General features: G+C 41.5%; 1 protein-coding gene and 1 long non-coding RNA gene across 23 annotated transcripts in view; both read left to right on the forward strand.

Moving 5' to 3' along the window:
* The window catches only part of WWOX (WW domain containing oxidoreductase), a 1,143,691-nt gene that overhangs the window by 9,760 nt on the left and 1,115,128 nt on the right, over window positions 1-18,803 (forward strand). For all 22 annotated transcript variants that reach the window (XR_013530205.1, XR_013530200.1, XR_013530201.1 and 19 more), the window contains exons 3-4: window positions 908-965; window positions 2,273-2,451. Coding sequence is in view for 9 of the 22 variants with exons in the window: in XM_002761188.7 (XP_002761234.5) it covers window positions 908-965; window positions 2,273-2,451 (237 nt within the window). In the remaining 13 variants the exon portion in view is untranslated. The remainder of the gene's footprint in view (window positions 1-907; window positions 966-2,272; window positions 2,452-18,803) is intronic.
* Window positions 2,709-11,132, forward strand: LOC128930279 (uncharacterized). The gene is made up of 4 exons (XR_013530220.1): window positions 2,709-3,679; window positions 4,363-4,627; window positions 4,722-4,825; window positions 6,136-11,132. It is a non-coding gene; the product is annotated as an uncharacterized LOC128930279 (long non-coding RNA).

Below are 18,803 nucleotides of genomic sequence, written 5' to 3' on the forward strand. Positions count from 1 at the left end.
GAGGCTGAGGCACGAGAAGTTCTTGAACCCAGGAGGTGGAGGTTGCAGTGAGCCAAGATCACACCACTGCACTCCAGCCTGGGTGACAGCGAGATGCAGTCTCAAAAATAGCAACAACAACATCAAAAAACACAAAGTATCAAAATAATCGAGGCCTTTGATTCACAGTTTATGATGTTTTCCTATAGTTGCGGTTGGGTATACATTGCTCTTGGCTCTATCTTGGAAGTAAATATATAAATATTTTGGGAATTTCGTAAAGATCATCATGACTTCTAGGTGATTCTGAGCTAGGGTGTGATGCACAGAATGGAAGTATAAGAGGGGGCCAGGCCTGGTGGCTTGTGCCTGTGATCCCAGCACTTTGGGCAGCAGAGGTGGGAGGATCACCTGCCCCCAAGAATCCAAGATGGGCCTGGACAGCATAATGCGACCCCGTCTCAAAAAAAAAAGTAGGAGAAGGTTCGAGCCCTTAATAGGTTTAGAGTCTAGTTGAAGAGTTAACCTGTGCCCATGAAAAAAAATGGCACTGCCCTCTAATACCATACAAGGCATCACAAGTCAGTGTATGAATGACGTTGGGTGCCTGCTCTACATATACATTATGTGAGCTCATTCAAGGGAGAATTCCCATTGATTGACACAACCAGTAAGGTTCATAGAGTGATCAGGAATAAAATAGGTTTTCTTCAAAGCAGGAGGCAAAAAAGTGGAGCCCAGGTGGGATCAGGGGCCTTCTGCAGCTGCCACAATTGGAACATGTGACCAAATCCAGTTGAAGTGACAACTGGTGGGTGGGAGGGACAGGCTTGGGGGGTGGGGGCCGGGAGAGCTCCTCCCCTTCCTGACCCGGGGACCATCTTCACTTCGCCCCGGCACCTGTCGACCTGTCTTTCTTGTGTTTCAGATTTGCCATATGGATGGGAACAAGAAACTGATGAGAATGGACAAGTGTTTTTTGTTGAGTAAGTGTATACAAAGAAACCACTCTCAGCTCTTCTGCTTTTTAATAGGAATTTTTAATTATAAAAGTAATAAATAACTGTAGAATAATGCAAAGTATAATAGTATATACCTGTAATCTTAGCAGAAGTAACTACTTTTAACAACTCTGGATTTATTCTTCTATTTTCTATGCACATGCATCCTTAAAAAAAAAGTAGGGGATGTACTGTGTGGACTGTTGAGCAACGTGCTTTCCCACATACTATACTGTGAGCATTTTGTCATATCCGTATCTGTTTTTCAAACAGACGCTATTTAGCGGCTCTAGAGTTATTTTGTACAGATATATTATAATTTATCCAATTGCCTATTGGACATTGATGATGTTAAATTCCTATTAAGAACCTATAATTATAAATTATGTATTGAGCATCCTTATCTGTAAGACTTTTTCACCTCTCTGATTCTGTCTTTAGAATAAATTCCAATATCTACCCAGGCTAGAGTACAGTGGCACAATCATGGCTAACTGCAGCTTTTTGGGCTCATGTGATCATCTTTCCACCTCAGCCTCCCGAGTAGCTGGGACTATAGGCGTGTGCTATCACATCGAAATGTTGCTTGGTTTTTGTAGAGACGAGGTCTAACTATGTTGTCCAGGCTGGTCTTGAACTCCTGGCCTCAAGTGATCCTCTTGCCTTGGCCTCCCAAATTGCTGAGATTACAGGTGTGAGCCACTGTGCCCAGCTTCCAATATATTTTAATACTGTTTCCACAAGATTTAGATCAATTCCAAATCAAAATGAGAGTGCTGGTAGGAGGTGTGAGTGCAGTCTTAAAATGAAGATTGTTAGAATTTTATTAGTTGGCAATTTCTTATTTACAACAAAGACTTCATCATTTTGAGTTTTCTCCTTCTCTACGTCTTTAGGCCCTTGCACAGGGCTAAGAGTTTTAATTGAAATCTACTGAAAAGAGTGGCTGACAGATCTCATAGCTATGTTTACATGAGTTAGATTAAGACCCAAAGCCTTCTCAAGAAGCCTTTTTTGAGATCTAAGGATACACAGCAATAGTTATTATATGTTACGGCGTATTTTATAGGCAGTTTTGGAGGAAAGGGTTTGATGACTATCTTTCCTGGCAGAAATATAATCCTTCTGGAGGCCAGAAGGTAGATTAAATGGGCCCCAGTTCTTTTCAGGTTTAAAAAATAAGCGTTTTGATCCATGAAAAATGGGGTTTGCCTAAACTGTAAGAGTATCTTATATTTATAAATGCCAGTGTTCATTGCTGTGGATTCATTGCTTTCTCCTTTTCTGGGCAGCCATATAAATAAAAGGACTACCTACTTGGACCCGAGACTGGCGTTTACTGTGGATGATAATCCGACCAAGCCAACGACCCGGCAGAGATACGACGGCAGCACCACTGCCATGGAAGTTCTCCAGGGCCGGGATTTCACTGGCAAAGTGGTGGTGGTCACCGGAGCTAATTCGGGAATAGGTAGGCAGTCAACTTACTCTGTTTATTTGTGGGACTGCTATAATGATACCCACTTAACTCTAACTACAGTGGAATTTTGTGTAGTGGTTCTCTGATTTAAACATGAATCTTATCCTTTTCAGCTATCATTTCATTACAATCACCACCTTGTTTAAATCCTAATGTCGTCATGGAAGGCTCTGTAGGGGCTGACCTTGAAGTCTCTGAAAGCTGAACGCTCGGCACAAGACTGCGGCTATTTTGGTATTCAGGGAGAAGAGACAACAGGCTCCGTCTAAGAGTTTTTGACCTGGTCTGCATGGCGTGCGGACATATTTCAATTACCTGGGTTATTCAAACCGAAATTGGTTGGTAATAGAATATGGGGAACAACAAGGTCTTATGACTTGGGAACAAAGGGATACTACAGGTTTCGACTGGTCACTGAGCATATCATTTTCTTCTGGGCACTGGATCTTATTTCCTTATAAAATCGGAGAATGAGTTCCTGTCTTCACCTCTAAATTAACCCTCTTAATTGCCATTGTTTACCCACAGGGACCATCGTGGGTAGATGGCTTGAGAGGGTGTCCATGCTCCGATATGGTGGGCTGTTAAGGAAACAGGAGCAAGGCAGAAGCAGACCGTAACTCTTCCTAGGATTTTATTCTTATTTTGCTTTGGTCTATTTACATAAGTTTCTGAATCAGAGAGAACCAACCGCTTTGAGTACATGTATGCATCTTTGGATTTGCTGACAGATAAAACATTGCATTGGGCTGTCTTCTGTCAGGTTCTCTCTGTCCTTATGGTGTACATAAAGGTGTACATATTTATGGGGTTCATGAAATGTTTTGATACAGGCACGTAATGTAAAATAATCACATCCTAGTGAGGGCGGTATTTATCCATCCCCTCAAGAATTTATCCTTTGAGTTATAAACTATTCAATTACACTCTTTCAGTTATTTTAAAATGTACAACTAAGTTATTGACTATAGCCACCTTGTTGTGCTATCAAATAGTAGGTCTTATAATTTCGATGTTTTTGTACCCATTAACCATCTCCACTTCTTTCTTAATTTAGAACACTTCCTGGAAGTTACAGAAATGCTGTCTAGCATGATTAGGGAAGCACAGGAGGTGAAAATACGTTGTGTTCAGGGGTCAGTTACCGTCTCGTCCAAGGTCTAGAAGCTAACAGGCTGCAGTCCGAGTGCAGCATTTTTGACCGTACTTGCCTATGAAGGTAAATAGGCAAATTGGAATGCTTTTTAAGAATTGAAAGGGATTTATTTAAAATCAAATCCTCACCCTGGGCTCCGAATATGTTCAGTCCACTTGTCTGAACTTCTGCATTGGAGTAAGTTTACATCACTGTCATGGAAGTCAAAACTGATGGCGTAATACTAAAAACAATGGTGGGATCCCCCATCCAGGAAGCGGTACATGGTGTTCATCACATTAACTACTGTTCGGTGGATGTGTGGAGCCATACAGTTGTGGAATTACCAAGAAAAAAAGGATTTAAGGGCTTCAAAATACCTTTTTAAAAACTTAACGAGTTAACCAGAAGATTAAAAGATCTTATTCTCTTAATCTTCCAGCTAGACTATTTTTCCCTAATGAGTAAGATATGTGACTGCTGATTATTTTTGTGTGTTAAGTGGTCGAACTGCTCCACCTGACATCAGACAGCAGACCCTTAAAGAGAGCTAATGCTCTTTCAAAGATTTGCAACAGCAGACCCACAACATGGTAATCCAGGACTGATAGAATGGGTTCAGCATATGAAAAGGGTGATGTCTAGTTAGATATTGAAGTCGTGATGGAGAGGAGGAGATTCTGAAGCATTGAGGATAAATTTGTGGTTGTTGAGAATGGCCCTTGCATCTTGGAGTAAAGCCAAAAACTCTCTGTGCCTCTTTGCAGCTCCCACTTCCCTCTAAGACTCTTCCTTCCTGATACTCATCATTCATTTTGCGGACACTGCAGGAGGTGTCTGTGGTCCCATTGGAGCTCTTGGCAAATTGTAATGCTCAGGACGTCACAGATGTCACGCAAGGTCTTAGGGAGACCAGCCTTTCCCATTCAAGTTCCCACAGCTCTTTCCCCAGCGGTCACCTTCCTCAGAAATGGTCTTTAACACCGCCACCTCACCCCATTTCCCCTCCACTCTTGGGAAGCATAAGTCTAGGTGAGTGCCGAAGATTTTCTTTCTGAATTTTTGAAATAATGTTGTACTGCAAATCTAGGCAATCACAAACTCACAAATCACTTTCACTCTGCAGCAGTGGAATCAGGCCTGAAGAAAGGAGGCTGAAGATAGGCCCATGGCTTTGCTAAGTTAGCTTTTACATCCTGAGTGGCTGCCTTAGAAAGTGTCCTTGCCCAGGTAGGCTGTGGCTTCTAGATAAAGTCCTGCTGCTAAGCTGTGAAACATGCCAATTTATAAATTGCTATCACGACTTTAGTTCTGCTCATTTCAAATGAAATAGCTGAATGCCGAGCGAGTGAATTTGGGCATCTCTATTTCCAAGATTTCTGGGGCATTCAAGAGTCATCTTCTATCGAAGCTTTCATGGTGCTGGTGTTCCCTTTCCTTTGGCCACTCAAGGCAGCCTATTCGCTTTGGATAAACTGTGAAATCGTTAACCTTGTGAATGTCCGTTTTCTCTAAGGCAGAGTGGGCTGAAACAAAACATAACTGGATTTATTTTGAAAGTGGTGACTCCACAAATAAAAACAGATACCTAGTTTGCCTTGTAAAGGCCGATTTACAAATAGCATTTCCGCGGTTCTTTTTTTTTTTAATGCCCCACAAGGCACTGCTTTGTTGGAATTGCCATTGGTGAGGATCTCACTGATACGGAAGGGGGCATCCCTCGCTTGACATTCTTCAGGGTCGCACTAGTGCCATGCCCCCTTTGAAGTGGCCTCTAAGCAAACTCCATCTTGCTATAATTTTCCTCTCCCTGGCTGTTAATGCAACAGAGCTGTACTTTGAGTTTTTGATAATTGATTCTGCTAAGGCAACTGGAGAGATTGTTAATTCATCTCAAAAAATCAGTGATTCTGACCGATGAAAAGATTGAAGGAAATGTCAGAATAAAGCACTTGGGTTCGTGAAATCCTTGCTTTTACAGTTAAGGTTTATAGGCAGGTGTTAGCACTGTCAGCTGGATTCAGCTGTGTAGATTGGGGGTGAACACACTACAGTCTCTGGGCTGACTCTGACCCACTGCCTGAATTTGTAAGTAGAATTGTCCATTTATTCCCATTCCTGTAACTGTGTGTGTGTATTCGGTTATTCCAAAATAACATGGCTGTTTGCGTGTTACCAGAAGAGTTGCCCAATTGAGGTGGAGATCATTTAGCTCGCAAGACTGTACATATTTACTCTTTGGCCTTTTCCAGAAAAAAAAGTGCTGACTCCTACATTAGGTAATCCAGTTCGTTCAAAGTGCTATTACCCTAACATTCTCCAGATTAGCCACAGCTTAGGTGAAATTTAGGCAAATCAGATGCCCCAGGCCACAGGAAGATTTGGCAACGCATTGTGTGTAATTGTTGCACCAGTGTCCTGTACCCCCTGTGCCCCTTGTCTCAACCTGCCCCTGCCGTTTTTTTTAGGGAGGTGCAAGGATTAGAATGTTGCCTCCTCAGAAACTAACACTCTTCTCTCCTTGACCTTTGTTTAACCAGCTTTCTGAACCTGAAGAACTTTGTAGATTGAAAGCTGTAGCTTGTGGACCCCTCTCTGTGGAGATCAGCATCTCAGTATCCAGGGGGAAGTCATCTCTTCACCCAAAGCTTCTGCTAGCAGATCAAGAGGCCTGGAACCCAGCAGTCCTGAATGCTAACCAGTAGAGACAAGGGAGGAATTCATTTCTATTTGTGTTCAACGTAGACTGAGCAGGAAGGGCCAGGTGTTTTATGGCTCTTTGGAGTTAGCAGCTCGATGGCTCTGATTTGGTAAAAACGATCGGAAATGCCTTCAGCATGGTGATCATTATGTGCAAGTGTTGCGAAGGGTTAGGAAAGGGAATTTTTTTTTTTTTCTTTAGGCGAGGGAATTTCCCATTGAGGAAGATTTCTGCTTCGTTTTTAGACTCAGCTATCAGTCAACTAATTTGGCTGTGCATGTAAATACTTGAGTATAAAATGCTGCCCCCTGCTACCTGCAGGCTGTCATGTTGCTCATCAAAGGCAGGATCCTTCTAATGAGGGATTAGCTGGATGCCTAAATGTGGGACCACCTACTCCGTTCACTGTCTTAATTAGCTAGATGTTTGTTAGAGCTCACGCAAATTATTCTCTGTAAGCAGACAGATTTAATATCATATTGAAGGAGTGACATCCAGGGTTTTGTCAGACATCCATTAAATTTTTTTTTTTTTTAATATTTGAGATGGGGTTTTACTATGTTGCGCAGGGGTGGTGGTTGAACTCCTGGGCTCAAGTAATCCTCCCACCTCAGCCTCCCAAAGTACTGAGATTACTGGTGTGAGCCACCGTGCCTGGATGCTGTTAGCAAGTATGAACAAATGAGATATTTTCTGTCTAATCTTCAGTGGTAATGGTAATAAAACTTCTTAACGCTCATTCCTAATACAGCAGTGGCTAAAACTTGACTTTAAAAGTTTTTTCCAGAATTTGGTCCAGATGAAAAGTTTCTTTCACCTTGTGAACCTGGGCTGCATCATATGTTGTGACTTTAAAGCTAGAATAACCTCACTTGGTTTCCATTTTTGAGCCAAAGGACCCATTAACAGAAACAAAACTTTTCTTCCTCTGCACATATACAAGCTGGCCACACTGGTAAATACCAGTGAAATGTATTTTGGGACTGACACTTGAATTTTCTATTGGTATTTATGTCACAAAATCACCTCTCTAAGGTTTATCACATGGACACACACACACACACGTATATCAAAATGTATATATTTTGAGGTATAAAAAGTACGTGCTCAAGGTATCAGTCACTCCTAAATTTGTTTTCCTTGAAACAAAATGAAGGTATCAAATTTCATGCAGGGAATCCCGAAGTGTTATCATGGTGTGTTGTTGAAATTGATGGTCTTGGCTTAGAGAGCCTACTTTTTAAAACTCGGGGTCCTGTTTCTAAATCATGTGTTGAAATTACAGTGTGAGCTGGACTTGCCGTACTCTTTGAGCCTGCAAATGATCGCCGTGACGACTTCCTATCTGCTGCGAGTTCAACCCGCCCTACACTAATACACGAACATTACTTTTTCTTCATGTAGAGAAGGGTGTTCACTCCTAAGCCTGAACCCACACTTCCCAGTTGTGGAGTGCACCGGCTTCCTTTACTGCTTTGGTTCTTTGTTTTCTTTTTCGTACCTAGATGTTACTAAATTCTGCCTTTGAGCCTAAACCATGCTATTGGTGTTTTTCTTTCCCACTTATTCCAAAAGGGCCCATAAATCCGAGGCCATAGCTAACTTAGATTTAGTCATTTTCTTGGGTAAAACATACTCATATGAAATCGTTACACTTAGGATCTTGAAATATGTGATTAGTTTCCTTTCTGATTGTTGACAAGACTTAAACTAGTGGGATCTTGGCATTTATCTTTTTAAGAACCTGGTGCTCATTAAGGAAAGGAAAATATTCTGAAATAATCAAAATAACCTTTTGGGCATTGAAACTCCATTTTGAATTAAAAGCATTTGTGTCTTATGCTAAATTATATCCAGGTATTGTAAGTAAAATTATTTTGAAGTTACTTTGTTCTAAGAAACTATGGAGATTATTGACAATATTAGAAAGAGTCCTTAAATGATAATTATATAAAAATTGAGAATTAGTACCTTATGACTTAACCATTTTACACTGAAATATTATCGGACATTGAATGTACATGGAAATCGCGTGGTCAAAGTATTTGAGAAACAAATATCTCAAGGAAGACACCAATTTAAAATATTCAAATGAGTGTCATCTCATAATTTGGTAATCTCATGTAAAACACTTTTGATCGGGGTGTGTATCTGTATACATACATTTTTAAAAATAGATTTGTAATCACATACACAGTAGTGCCCCCTTATCCATGGTCTTTGACGTTTTTTTTTTGAGAGAGTCCTCTGTCACGCAGGCTGGAGTACAGGGGTGCAATCTCTGCTCACTGCATCCGCTGCCTCCCAGATCCTAGTGATTCTCATGTCTCAGCCTCCTGAGTAGCTGGGATTACAGGTGCGCAGCACCACGCCGAGCTAATTTTAATGTTTTTAATAGAGACAGGGTTTCGCCATGTTGCCCAGGCTAGTCTCGAACTCCTGAGCTCAGGCAATCTGCCTGCCTCAGCCTCCCAAAATGTTAGGATTACGGCTGTGAACCAGCGTGCCAGGACGGTGTTTCACTTTTTGAGGTTTCAGTTACCTGAGGTCAACAGGCATCTGAAAGTACTAATTTCGAGAGAGAGTGTGTGTGAGAGGCCACATTTATATAACTTTCACACAGTACGTTGTTATAGTTGTTCTCTTATTGTTGCTGATCTCTTACTGTGCCTAATGTTTATTCTAGGTGTGTATGTATAGGTGAAAATGTAGAACACACAGGGGTTTGGCACTGTCCAGTTTTTCAGGCATCGATGTGGGTCTTAGAACTCCTCTCCCGAGGATAAGGGGGCTACTGTCTGTGTGAACCTGATTAGATCTCATCTGGAACTTTTTTCGTCACATGAGGTCATCAGTTAATGTCCTGCTTGTATGTAGGTTTAGAGTTTAATTGCTTTTTTGTAGCGTCAGCATAACAAATGAGGGTCATACAAACTATTGTTCAATGACGAAGTGGTTCGAACTCATAATTTAAAAACTAATAAGACATTTTTGTTCTACTTGAGGTCTTGTAGTGTTACATAAAGTTTGAAAATTTGGAACTTGTTTTACTTAAAACCCAATTAAAATAATTTGATCTTTTGCTTTTGCATTATATAGTGACACAGTAAGAATTTGTAATGAAAGACAGTCTTCTACATAGTTTCTTTTATCTTTTGAGACGGTGTCTCACTCTGTCACCCAGGCTGTAGTGCAGTGGCATGATCTCAGCTCACTGCAACCTCTGCCTCCTGGGTTCAAGTGGTTCTTCTGCCTCAGCCTTCTGAATAGCTGGGATTATAGGCGTGAGCTACCCTGCCTGGCTAATTTTGCTAATTTTTGTATTTTTAATAGAGGTGGGGTTTCGCCATGGTGGCCTAGCTGGTCTTGAACTCCTGACCTCAGGTGGTTTGCTCACCTTGGCCTCCCAAAGTGCTGGGATAAAAGACATTAGCCACCATGCCCGGTGGTATTCTACCTGTTTGTTTTCTTTAAGAGCAGAAACGTCTTTAAATGTTTTTATTTTTTTTCCACTAGAGGGCTCTGTTGCCCTTTGATATAATTAAACAAAAGAGGTTAGCATCGCAATATAGTTTTCTTCCTTCCAGTCCATCTTGCTTTCATTTTTGTTAAATAATGTCTTTTACTTTTCTAGCATGTCTTTGAGGTCTCATATTTCTCTGCGATAGAGTTCAAACTGAAGACTCTTACTAGTGTCATGTTTGTTTCTTTTCCTCTGTCTCTTGTTTTGTTTGTATAAAATGGCAGGGATGAAGGGATCACCTTAGTGAAAAGGGCCATTGTATTCAGGGAAGCAGGCTGTGCTGCCATTCTGCCAAATCACACAAGGGCATGTGTTTTCATGATATTATTGATTTTGAGTGTGCTGGCCTAGCAATAATATGATTTTTTTTCCCTAAGTGGAAATTGTAATATTTACATATTAATACCTCTGTTTAAGGTTCATTTTCAATGCCTTGGTGACCTTATGTTTTTTCCTTTTTTTTTTTTTTTTGAGACGGACTCTTGCTCTGTCGGCCAGGCTGGAGTGCAGTGGCACGATCTTGGCTCACTACAACCTCTGCCTCCAGGGGTCAAGAAGTTCTCTGCCTCAGCCTGCCGAGTAGCTGGGATTACAGGAGTCAGCAACCATGCCTGGCTAATTTTTCTACTTTTAATAGAGACGGTTTCGCCATCTCGGCTAGACCAACCTTGAACTCCTGACCTCGTGATTCACCCGCCTTGGCCTCCCACAGTGCTGGGATTACAGTTGTGAGCCACCGCATCCTCGACCCTATGTTTTTTCTAAAGAATATAGTTTCCCTTGCCCCTGCCCCCGGCCTTACCCAGTGTTACATAATTTATTGTAATTAAATTGTTTATTAGTGGGACATTCTTGCTCTAGAAGAAAACATGTCCTTTTGGGCTCAGTACAGTATGTTTTTTAAGTAAGAGGGATCCTGTTAAACTAGCTACTCAATGTGAAGCCGATAGCCAGTGTTCTCCGTGTACAGTCTTAAGGAGGGTAATTTTTATTTTGGCTCTGTAATTACGGTTCGAGGCAGCCCATTAATCGCATACTTGAGCTGTCAAACAGAACTTTGGCCTGGAAAAGAACACACTTTGGCTTTAGAAAACTGCTTATTTTCAAATCTTTAAACGGGGACAGAAAAGAATATGCTATATTATATACTTTTATTTATAATTTTTTTTTCTCAGCAACTTTTTCAAAAATGCAAGAGCCTGAAAAACATTGCAAATATATTTGTAACATTGCAAAACTGTTTCACCAGAGTCAAGATGTTTTGGTTGTTTATATGCAAATGTATTTGTTTATCAAATAAATTGTTAAAACTAGATGGCTATTCTGGGAGTTATTATAGACTTCATAATAAATGAGATGCCGACAGTGGAAGCCCCTCCATTGTTGCCTATTTGGTATGACGCAGCCCTTCTTGGACTTTTGTAGCCTATCCATGAGCAGATATGAATCCTCAGCCTTCTCCAAAAAGACGTTTGGGTCACTAGGAGGCCTTCTTGGAAAGATCTCTTAGATTAAGGCACCAGTAGCTGGATCAAAAAGCAAGTCCAATAGCTCGTGTTTATTTCTTGCCTACATTTGTGATCTCCCTTTGGCTTCATAAGTAACAGTACATTTCATAAAGTGCTGGTGTCAGTCTACGCAAGCCTTACGGGATGGGGTACGTAGGAAGGGTTGTGTGGTGCGATAGGGTTTCAATCTAATTGTTCTAAGTCTTTGAGTTATTTGCTTTCCAGGCTGTGTTGCTTGGTGGTTTTACTTTCTGTGATTTTTGGAGCCTTCCTGTTAGAAGCCATATTCAGATGGTGCTCTCTGAAAGCAAAACAAGGTTTCTTCACTAGACTCCAAGAGGTCATCTGATGACATGGTGTGCACGAAAGACAGAGAGATGGCGGGCAAGGAGGAAGCTCATATTTCGGTGTTGTTACTAGTTCTTCCTAGGCGAAGGGTAACAAGCCGGATGAACGGAGCTAAGCCTTTTGTATAAAGTTTATTTCATATAAAGAGGAACAAAATCAGAATCAGATTTCTCCTGTGGTTGCACAGAAACTGAAGTTAAAGCTAATACAATGCTTTTCGTTTTTACACTTACCTCTAACATGTATTTAATTGTTGCAGATTAATATTTATAGATTACAATATTGTCTTATATGGATAGTGCTCTAAAATTGATGAAGATTCCGTTCTTGTCATATTGAATTCTCACCGCAGTGCTTACAGCTGTCTTGTGATGGTGTCAAAAGGGAAGTGCAAAGAGGTGAGGTGATGTACTGGGACCATACAGCTTTCTGTGGAGTAGGTGCCTGCACGGTAGAGCAGAGGGTAATTGACTCCATGCCTGGGGCCCCTTCCTCTGTACATGCCGCCATCTTGCTGGGAGGAATAACAGCACACAGTCCAGTAGGAGCTGTTTCGAGCAGCTTATTCACTTTCGTTAATCTTGAGTTTGGAAAAAATGGCTTTATTTAAACCCGTGAAGGCTCCTTTGTGTGCGGCCAGTGCTGGGAGTGGCATCTACGGGGAGGACCACGGCCGATGTGTTTTCTGGACTCCATGTTGATCCTGGATTCGGAAGCTGAAGCTTGACGCGGGCACAGTAGCTCACGCCTGTAAACCCAGCCTTTTGGGAGACTGAGGCAGGAGGATTGCTTGAGCTTAGGAGTTTGAGACCAGACTGGGCAACATAGCAAGACCCCATCTCTACCAAAAAACATTTTTTTTTTTATTAAACTGAAGCTTCCTTTACCAAAACCCCTTTGGTGTTATGATTACAAAATAAGTATTGAGGAATAAATCTTGGGGAACGGGAGGTAGCATTTGTCAAGCTCTTATATAATGCCAGGTGTTACTCTAGATTAGCTTGATAGGCCTTCTCATTTAATATAATAATTATTTTAAAGATTATTGTGATTGACTTGCATTATGGAAAATTTAGAAAATGAAAATAAAATAAGACTAAAAGATTAAAAAAAACAATTTTTACCAATTAGAAGTGTACTATTAATTAGCATATATGATTCTAAGCATGTTTTCCCTGCTTTTGTGATTTTTCCATTTAGCTATAAATTGTGAGTATCTTTCTGTGTTGCTAAATACGCTACATCTTAAATGGCTGCGTAGTATTCCGTTATGTGGTTCCAGCTCTTCTCCCAGTATGGTACATTTGGGTGGATTCCAGCTTTTTAATAGCTACGGAATGGAGAAGCACATTTTGTAATTAAAGGTTTGTACCCATCCGTGACTCTACTATAGTTTTATTTTGTGGAAGTGGAATCGCTGAATCCAGTGATTTGCTCCCAAACCTTAGTATCTTGATTCGTTTTGTCAGACTGCCCTGGAAGGTTGTACTGATTTGAATGCTCCTTTGCCCAGCGTCCTTGCCAAACTTGAGATTTAGAATTTTTTAAAAGTATCACTTACAGTTACATATCTCTGATGATTAGCAAGATTGATAAGCTTTTTTTTTTTTTTGCCAATCAATGAGAGCTTGTAAGGTTGCTCAGGTTGGCCTTGAACTCATGGCCTCGCCTCCGCAAGCGCCACAACATCTGGCCGGAGCCACTGCGGACCCCGATAAGCTTTTTTATGTCTCGCTTTTTATTAACGAATTGCCTTTTCATCTTATGCATGACTATTGGGTATGTATTGATTGCTAATTGATTGCTTGCCTCCTACTATAATTTAATTTTCAAAATATCTGTTAGAAGTTAATTTATAAAGTGTCTATTACTTTAAGTACCTATTCAATCCTGTGATCAAGAGGAAATTCACTAAAAAAGAGATTGGCCTAACTCTTCAGTTTCCTTCACAAAAATCTTTTAAGCACACATTTTATCTATTATGCCAGCCACAACTCACATCAGAGGCAGTGTTGCTCTGGTACCCCCATTTAAGGAGGGAATACCCCAGAAAACTTAAACTTGGCCAGCTTTGCAAAGGTGATGGGGTCCCAAGATGACACAGTAGGCGAGATTTGATTATTTTGGTTTTGCAAATTTCCCTTAGATCTTCCATTAATGATAGTAACATCGCTTCAGAACTTTTCTGTGCATTCTCTCATTTGATGAGCCTGCTCTCGTGTGGAGAAGTTGAACCGTTGCTGAAAATAGCTTTGCTGACAGTTACGGCAAGTTGATCAGTAGCAGGATTCTATCTGGGAAGATGTAGGGGAGGAATACTGACTCTGGAAGCCGACGTGACCTAGTTTCAAAACCTGGGATAACCACTTCCTATCTGAATGGCCCGCACAAGTTACTTCCTTCTCAGAACTCCTGTTCCGCCTCTATGCAACATGGACACTCCTGCTTTGCAAAGTTGTTAAAGATGGGAACTCCAAAGTGCCCAGGGAATTGTCTGCTCATCATTGCTGGCGTTTAATAATGTGTAGCCATTTCTGGAATGGGAGGCAAGAGGATCGAGTTACCACTGAAATTAGTTTGGTATTTTCCTAGCTTCCTGGTTCCCAGATCCTCAAGAGGCTGCCATAATCTCTGCAAATTTGTCCTAAAATGACCTTTCTAAATAACTGTTTTAGACATTGACTTGTCTTTGCTATGAAAGAAAACATTTTAGGTATTTTTTTTGGTTGGAAGTCAGTTAATAGCTTCATCCAGAAATAAAGAATCAAATGGAAAACAAAACAAACAACATGCCCAGAAAAGGAACAAAAAAAGATATATTAAATTTGCAGGAAAAAGGGGAGGAAAATGATTATTCTTTAAAACTTACTGTTACACCATGCATCACGGTAACATTGTTACTGAGAGTTCTGCATTAGCACGCTTGTTCACTCAAGTTGGTGACAGTTTATCGGCCTGCCTGGCGTACTAAGTATAAATGTTCAGCTTTGCTGTCCCACTTTCTTGATCATATCCAAGAATGTGTCAGTGTTTGAATACGGTTTTATTGACACTTAGAAAGGTAGGGCAGTTTTATTGGAGTCTACTGGACGTGCTAGGAAGAGAGCTGTAATTTGACACAGATGGTTCTTCACTTACGTAACTTAGGCAAGTCCCTTAACCATTTTGAGCCTGACTGTCCTCATTTGTAAAATCAAGAGAATAATAATTTATCTGTCACATACTGTTTTGTACAGATCAAATAAAACAATATGTGAAATGCCGTAATGAAGAATTCAAATACTGTATGACTATAAGGTTGCCGCCGGTTGGGGAAAAATCACAGGTATAGAAGAAAGAGTCCTAAAGGGAAGATGAGAGTTGGAAGAAGATGGAGGAAGAGAGTCATTTAATTCCATAATGGAAGGAATAAAATAAGAACTCTTGACTTTTTTCTTGTTAGGATATGAGGAGAGGTTCCTGCAAGTATCTTCTTAAGGATTTACAAAGTGAACCAGATGTCAGGTGACAGGGTAGCACGCTATGCAATTGATTGCTTAGCGATGACTGAAATTTTAATGGATGCTATCCCACTTAAAGCTGGCAGGCTCTGACTCTAGCCAGATATTCAGGAGCACAAACTTGATACAGTAAGAAGGGAATCTCTGCAGAGGCGGAAACTTCCATGGTTGGAGTTGTGTAAGATTACATAGGCGGAAATGTTGTGAGTTCTTGGGCGAGGTGGTTTCTTCCTGCTTGTCGTCAGTTTCACCTGCCCATGTCCTTCCTTCTGGTCACAATGCAGCACCAACGTAGATGCAGATGGGGGACTCAGACACAAACTGGATGCTGCTTGCTTATATAACATCAGCAAAATTGCCGGCCACATCTTGATCATAGAAACACTTTTGCTGGTGATCACACAAAGCAAAAGAATGAAGATAATCAATCTCTTTCAAATGGAGAGACTCCGCTGTGTCAGCCACCATTGGCTATAAAGATGAACTCTCAATACTTTTTGCATCTTGCAATATAGTGTCTTCCGACTGTCTTTGATTTTACTCCGTGGCTGTGTGGTGCAGCAAGGCAGCTGCGGCTTCTAAATTCAGCAGCTAGGTTAGAGAAGCTGCTATCAGCGGAATGATCATCAGTGCATTCCAAATGGCATTCAAGATGCTATTACAACTTTATTAGCAAAGGAAGTTTCAATTCTAAGTTCATCTATTACCGCGCAAAGGCCCCTGTATTACTCTGTTCTCATGCTGCTCTAAGGACGTGCCCAATTCTGGGTGATTACTAGATGGGGTGTTTGATAGGGGAAGAGAGCTCTGCAACAGGTCCAAACGGGAGCATCTCAGTCAGGGAGCAGAGTCAGACTTTTGGCAAGGGATACCATCATTTCAGCCTGAAAAGCTGCCTTGGGAGCTGTCAGCCTGTGTGTGCACGAGGGCCTTCTTCCTGCCAGGCTTAGTGTCGCCACTTGCCCAGTGTTTCTGTTGCCTGCTGGTCTGATCCTGGTGGGGTTTCGGGAAGCTAGTCGCATTGGTGTATCATCATCATGATACCGTTCGTGATTGACTTCCCCGAGTATACACGTGTACATCTCTTGTTTGTATGTTTCTTACATGTTTACTGAATTATTGGGAAGGTGTATTCATGTCTTGTTGCTGCTGTAATGGACCACCACAAACTCAGTGTTTCCAGGCTGCAGACCTGTACAGCATGTTACTGTACCTAATACTATAGGCAGTCGTAACACAGTGTTGTGGATCCAAACATAGACATGGTACGGTGAAAACACAGTGTTGTAATCTTATGGGACTGCCGTTGTATGTGAGTCCACTGTCATGTGATAGTGATTAATGGAGGTGGACATTTTCGTGTTTGATTATTTCCATAGGTTCAAGGGTAGAGCTTCCCAAGCAGCCTTTAGGACAAAGGGAAGAACTGGTTGGTGACAGGAGCCTGGATCTGGCCTCCAGATGTTTTTTGTATGGACCACACAAAAATGGTCTGTAGTGGAATTTTTTTCGTTTTTTTAATTGGACTCCTTGTCAACATATTAAAATCAGGATATTTTACTTTAATGTAGATTTATGGCAATTTCGAAAAATCAGAATGAGTGTTGTGGACTTAATGTATATGTCTTCCCCCAAAATTCCTATGTTGAAACCCTAATCTTAATGTCATGGTATTTGGACATGGGGGTGATATGGTTTGGCTGTGTCCCCACCCACATCTCATCTTGAATTGTAGTTCCCATAATCCCCAGGTATTGTGGGAGTGACCCGGTGGGATGTGATTGGATCATGGGGGCAGTTACCCTCATGCTGTTCTCGTGATAGTGAGTGAGTTCTCATGAGATCTGATGGTTTTATAAGGGGCTTTCTCCCCTTTGGCTTCACACTTCTTGCTGCTGCCACGTGAAGAAGGACATGATTGCTTCCCCTCCTGCCATGACTGTAAGTTTCCTGAGGTCTCCCCAGCCATGCGGAACTGTGAGTCAATTAAACCTTTTTCCTTTACAAATCACCCAGAATTGGGTATGTCCTTAGAGCAACATGAGAACCGAGTAATACAGGGGCCTTTGAGCGGTACTTAGATCACGGGGGTGGAGCCCTCATAAGTAAGATCCGTGGCCTGATGAGAAGAGGATAGAGAACTAGCTAACTTTCCTTAAGCCATGTGAGAACACAGTGGGAAGGCAGCCATCTGTAACCAGTGGGAGGGCTTTCCCCAAGAATGTGACCATGCTGCCCCCTTTACCTTGGACTGTAAGCCTCCATAACTGTGATAAAGAAATGTCTGCTGTTTAAGCCACTGGGTCCATGATATTTTGTTACTGCAGCTTCAGCTGACTGTGGCTTGCGTCTGTCAAGGAACATACTTGCGCGGAGGCTGACCAGAGCTGTTTCCTATAGGCTGACCCCTGTAGGCAGGCACAGGCTATTTTCCACGGTCTTTTTACCTGCCTGTTTCCTCAAGAGACTTGAGCTTAGAACTGTGGTTTGGAGTCTGCAATGAAAACTATGTGAAGATACTGGACTGAGTGGCTCACAGCCACTGCCACGCCCTTACTCAGTCTTTTGTGCAATTAACAACCATTTATTGACTACTGAGTACCAGATGGGTAAGTCTTCAGGGTAGAAACAGACAGGGTCCCCTGCCCGTATGGAGGATATAAAATACAATGAAATACAGTCAGGCTTCACTGAATGACAGAGATATATTCTGAGAAATGTGTCAGGCCATGTCGTCATTGTGTGACCATCTTAGGATGTATTTACACAATCTTACACAGAATATTCTACTCCACACCAAGCCTATATGGTATAGCCTATTGCTTCCAGGCTGCAGACTTCTGAAGCATGTTACTGTACCAAATACTATAGGCAGTCATAACACAGTGGTGGGTGTTTGTGTATCTAAACATAGAAATGGTGTAGTAAAAATACTGCCCTTGTATGTGCAGTCCATTCTTGACCATCCTGTTGTTATACAGTGTGTGACTGTATCAGCAGTTTGGTCTTTGTGCTTCTAGAGACCATTTAAATTGATTTGCTTTTGCAAAACAGGCTCTTGCTCTGTCACCCAGGCTTGAGTGCATCACCGTGATCATAGCTCACTGCAGCCTCTACCTCTTGGGCCCAAGTGATTCTTTCACCTCAGCCTCCTGAGCAGCTCAGACTATAGGCGTGCACCACCATGCGTGGCTAACTTTTTTGTATTTTTAGTAGATGTGAGGCCTTGCTGTGCTGCCCATGCTGGTCTTGAACTCCTGGGCTCAAGTAGTCCTCCGGCCTCGGCCTCCCAAAGTACTGGGATTACAGGTATGAGCTCTAGTAATTTCTAATCATTTCTGTGTTTCTATTAGTATTTAAAAGCACAGGATACTAAAGGATGTTTTTTCATACTTAAGGAAGCATCTAAGAAGGACTCAGCAAATATGTTCTTCTAAATTAAAGAGAACTTTAGTTTGAGTGACACTCTCATTAAGTCTTAACCACTAGTCTCTGATTTTTCTTAACCTTTATTACCACTTATGCATGTTCTGAGTAACTATATAGAAAAGCAAAATCTACAATAGGTATGGGGTGAGTGTGGAGTCACCACCAGCTTGGACACATGTGGATCTGTGGTCAAGTGTAA

The sequence above is a fragment of the Callithrix jacchus genome, chromosome 20 (genome assembly GCF_049354715.1).
Source record: "Callithrix jacchus isolate 240 chromosome 20, calJac240_pri, whole genome shotgun sequence".
Lineage (NCBI taxonomy): Eukaryota > Metazoa > Chordata > Mammalia > Primates > Cebidae > Callithrix > Callithrix jacchus.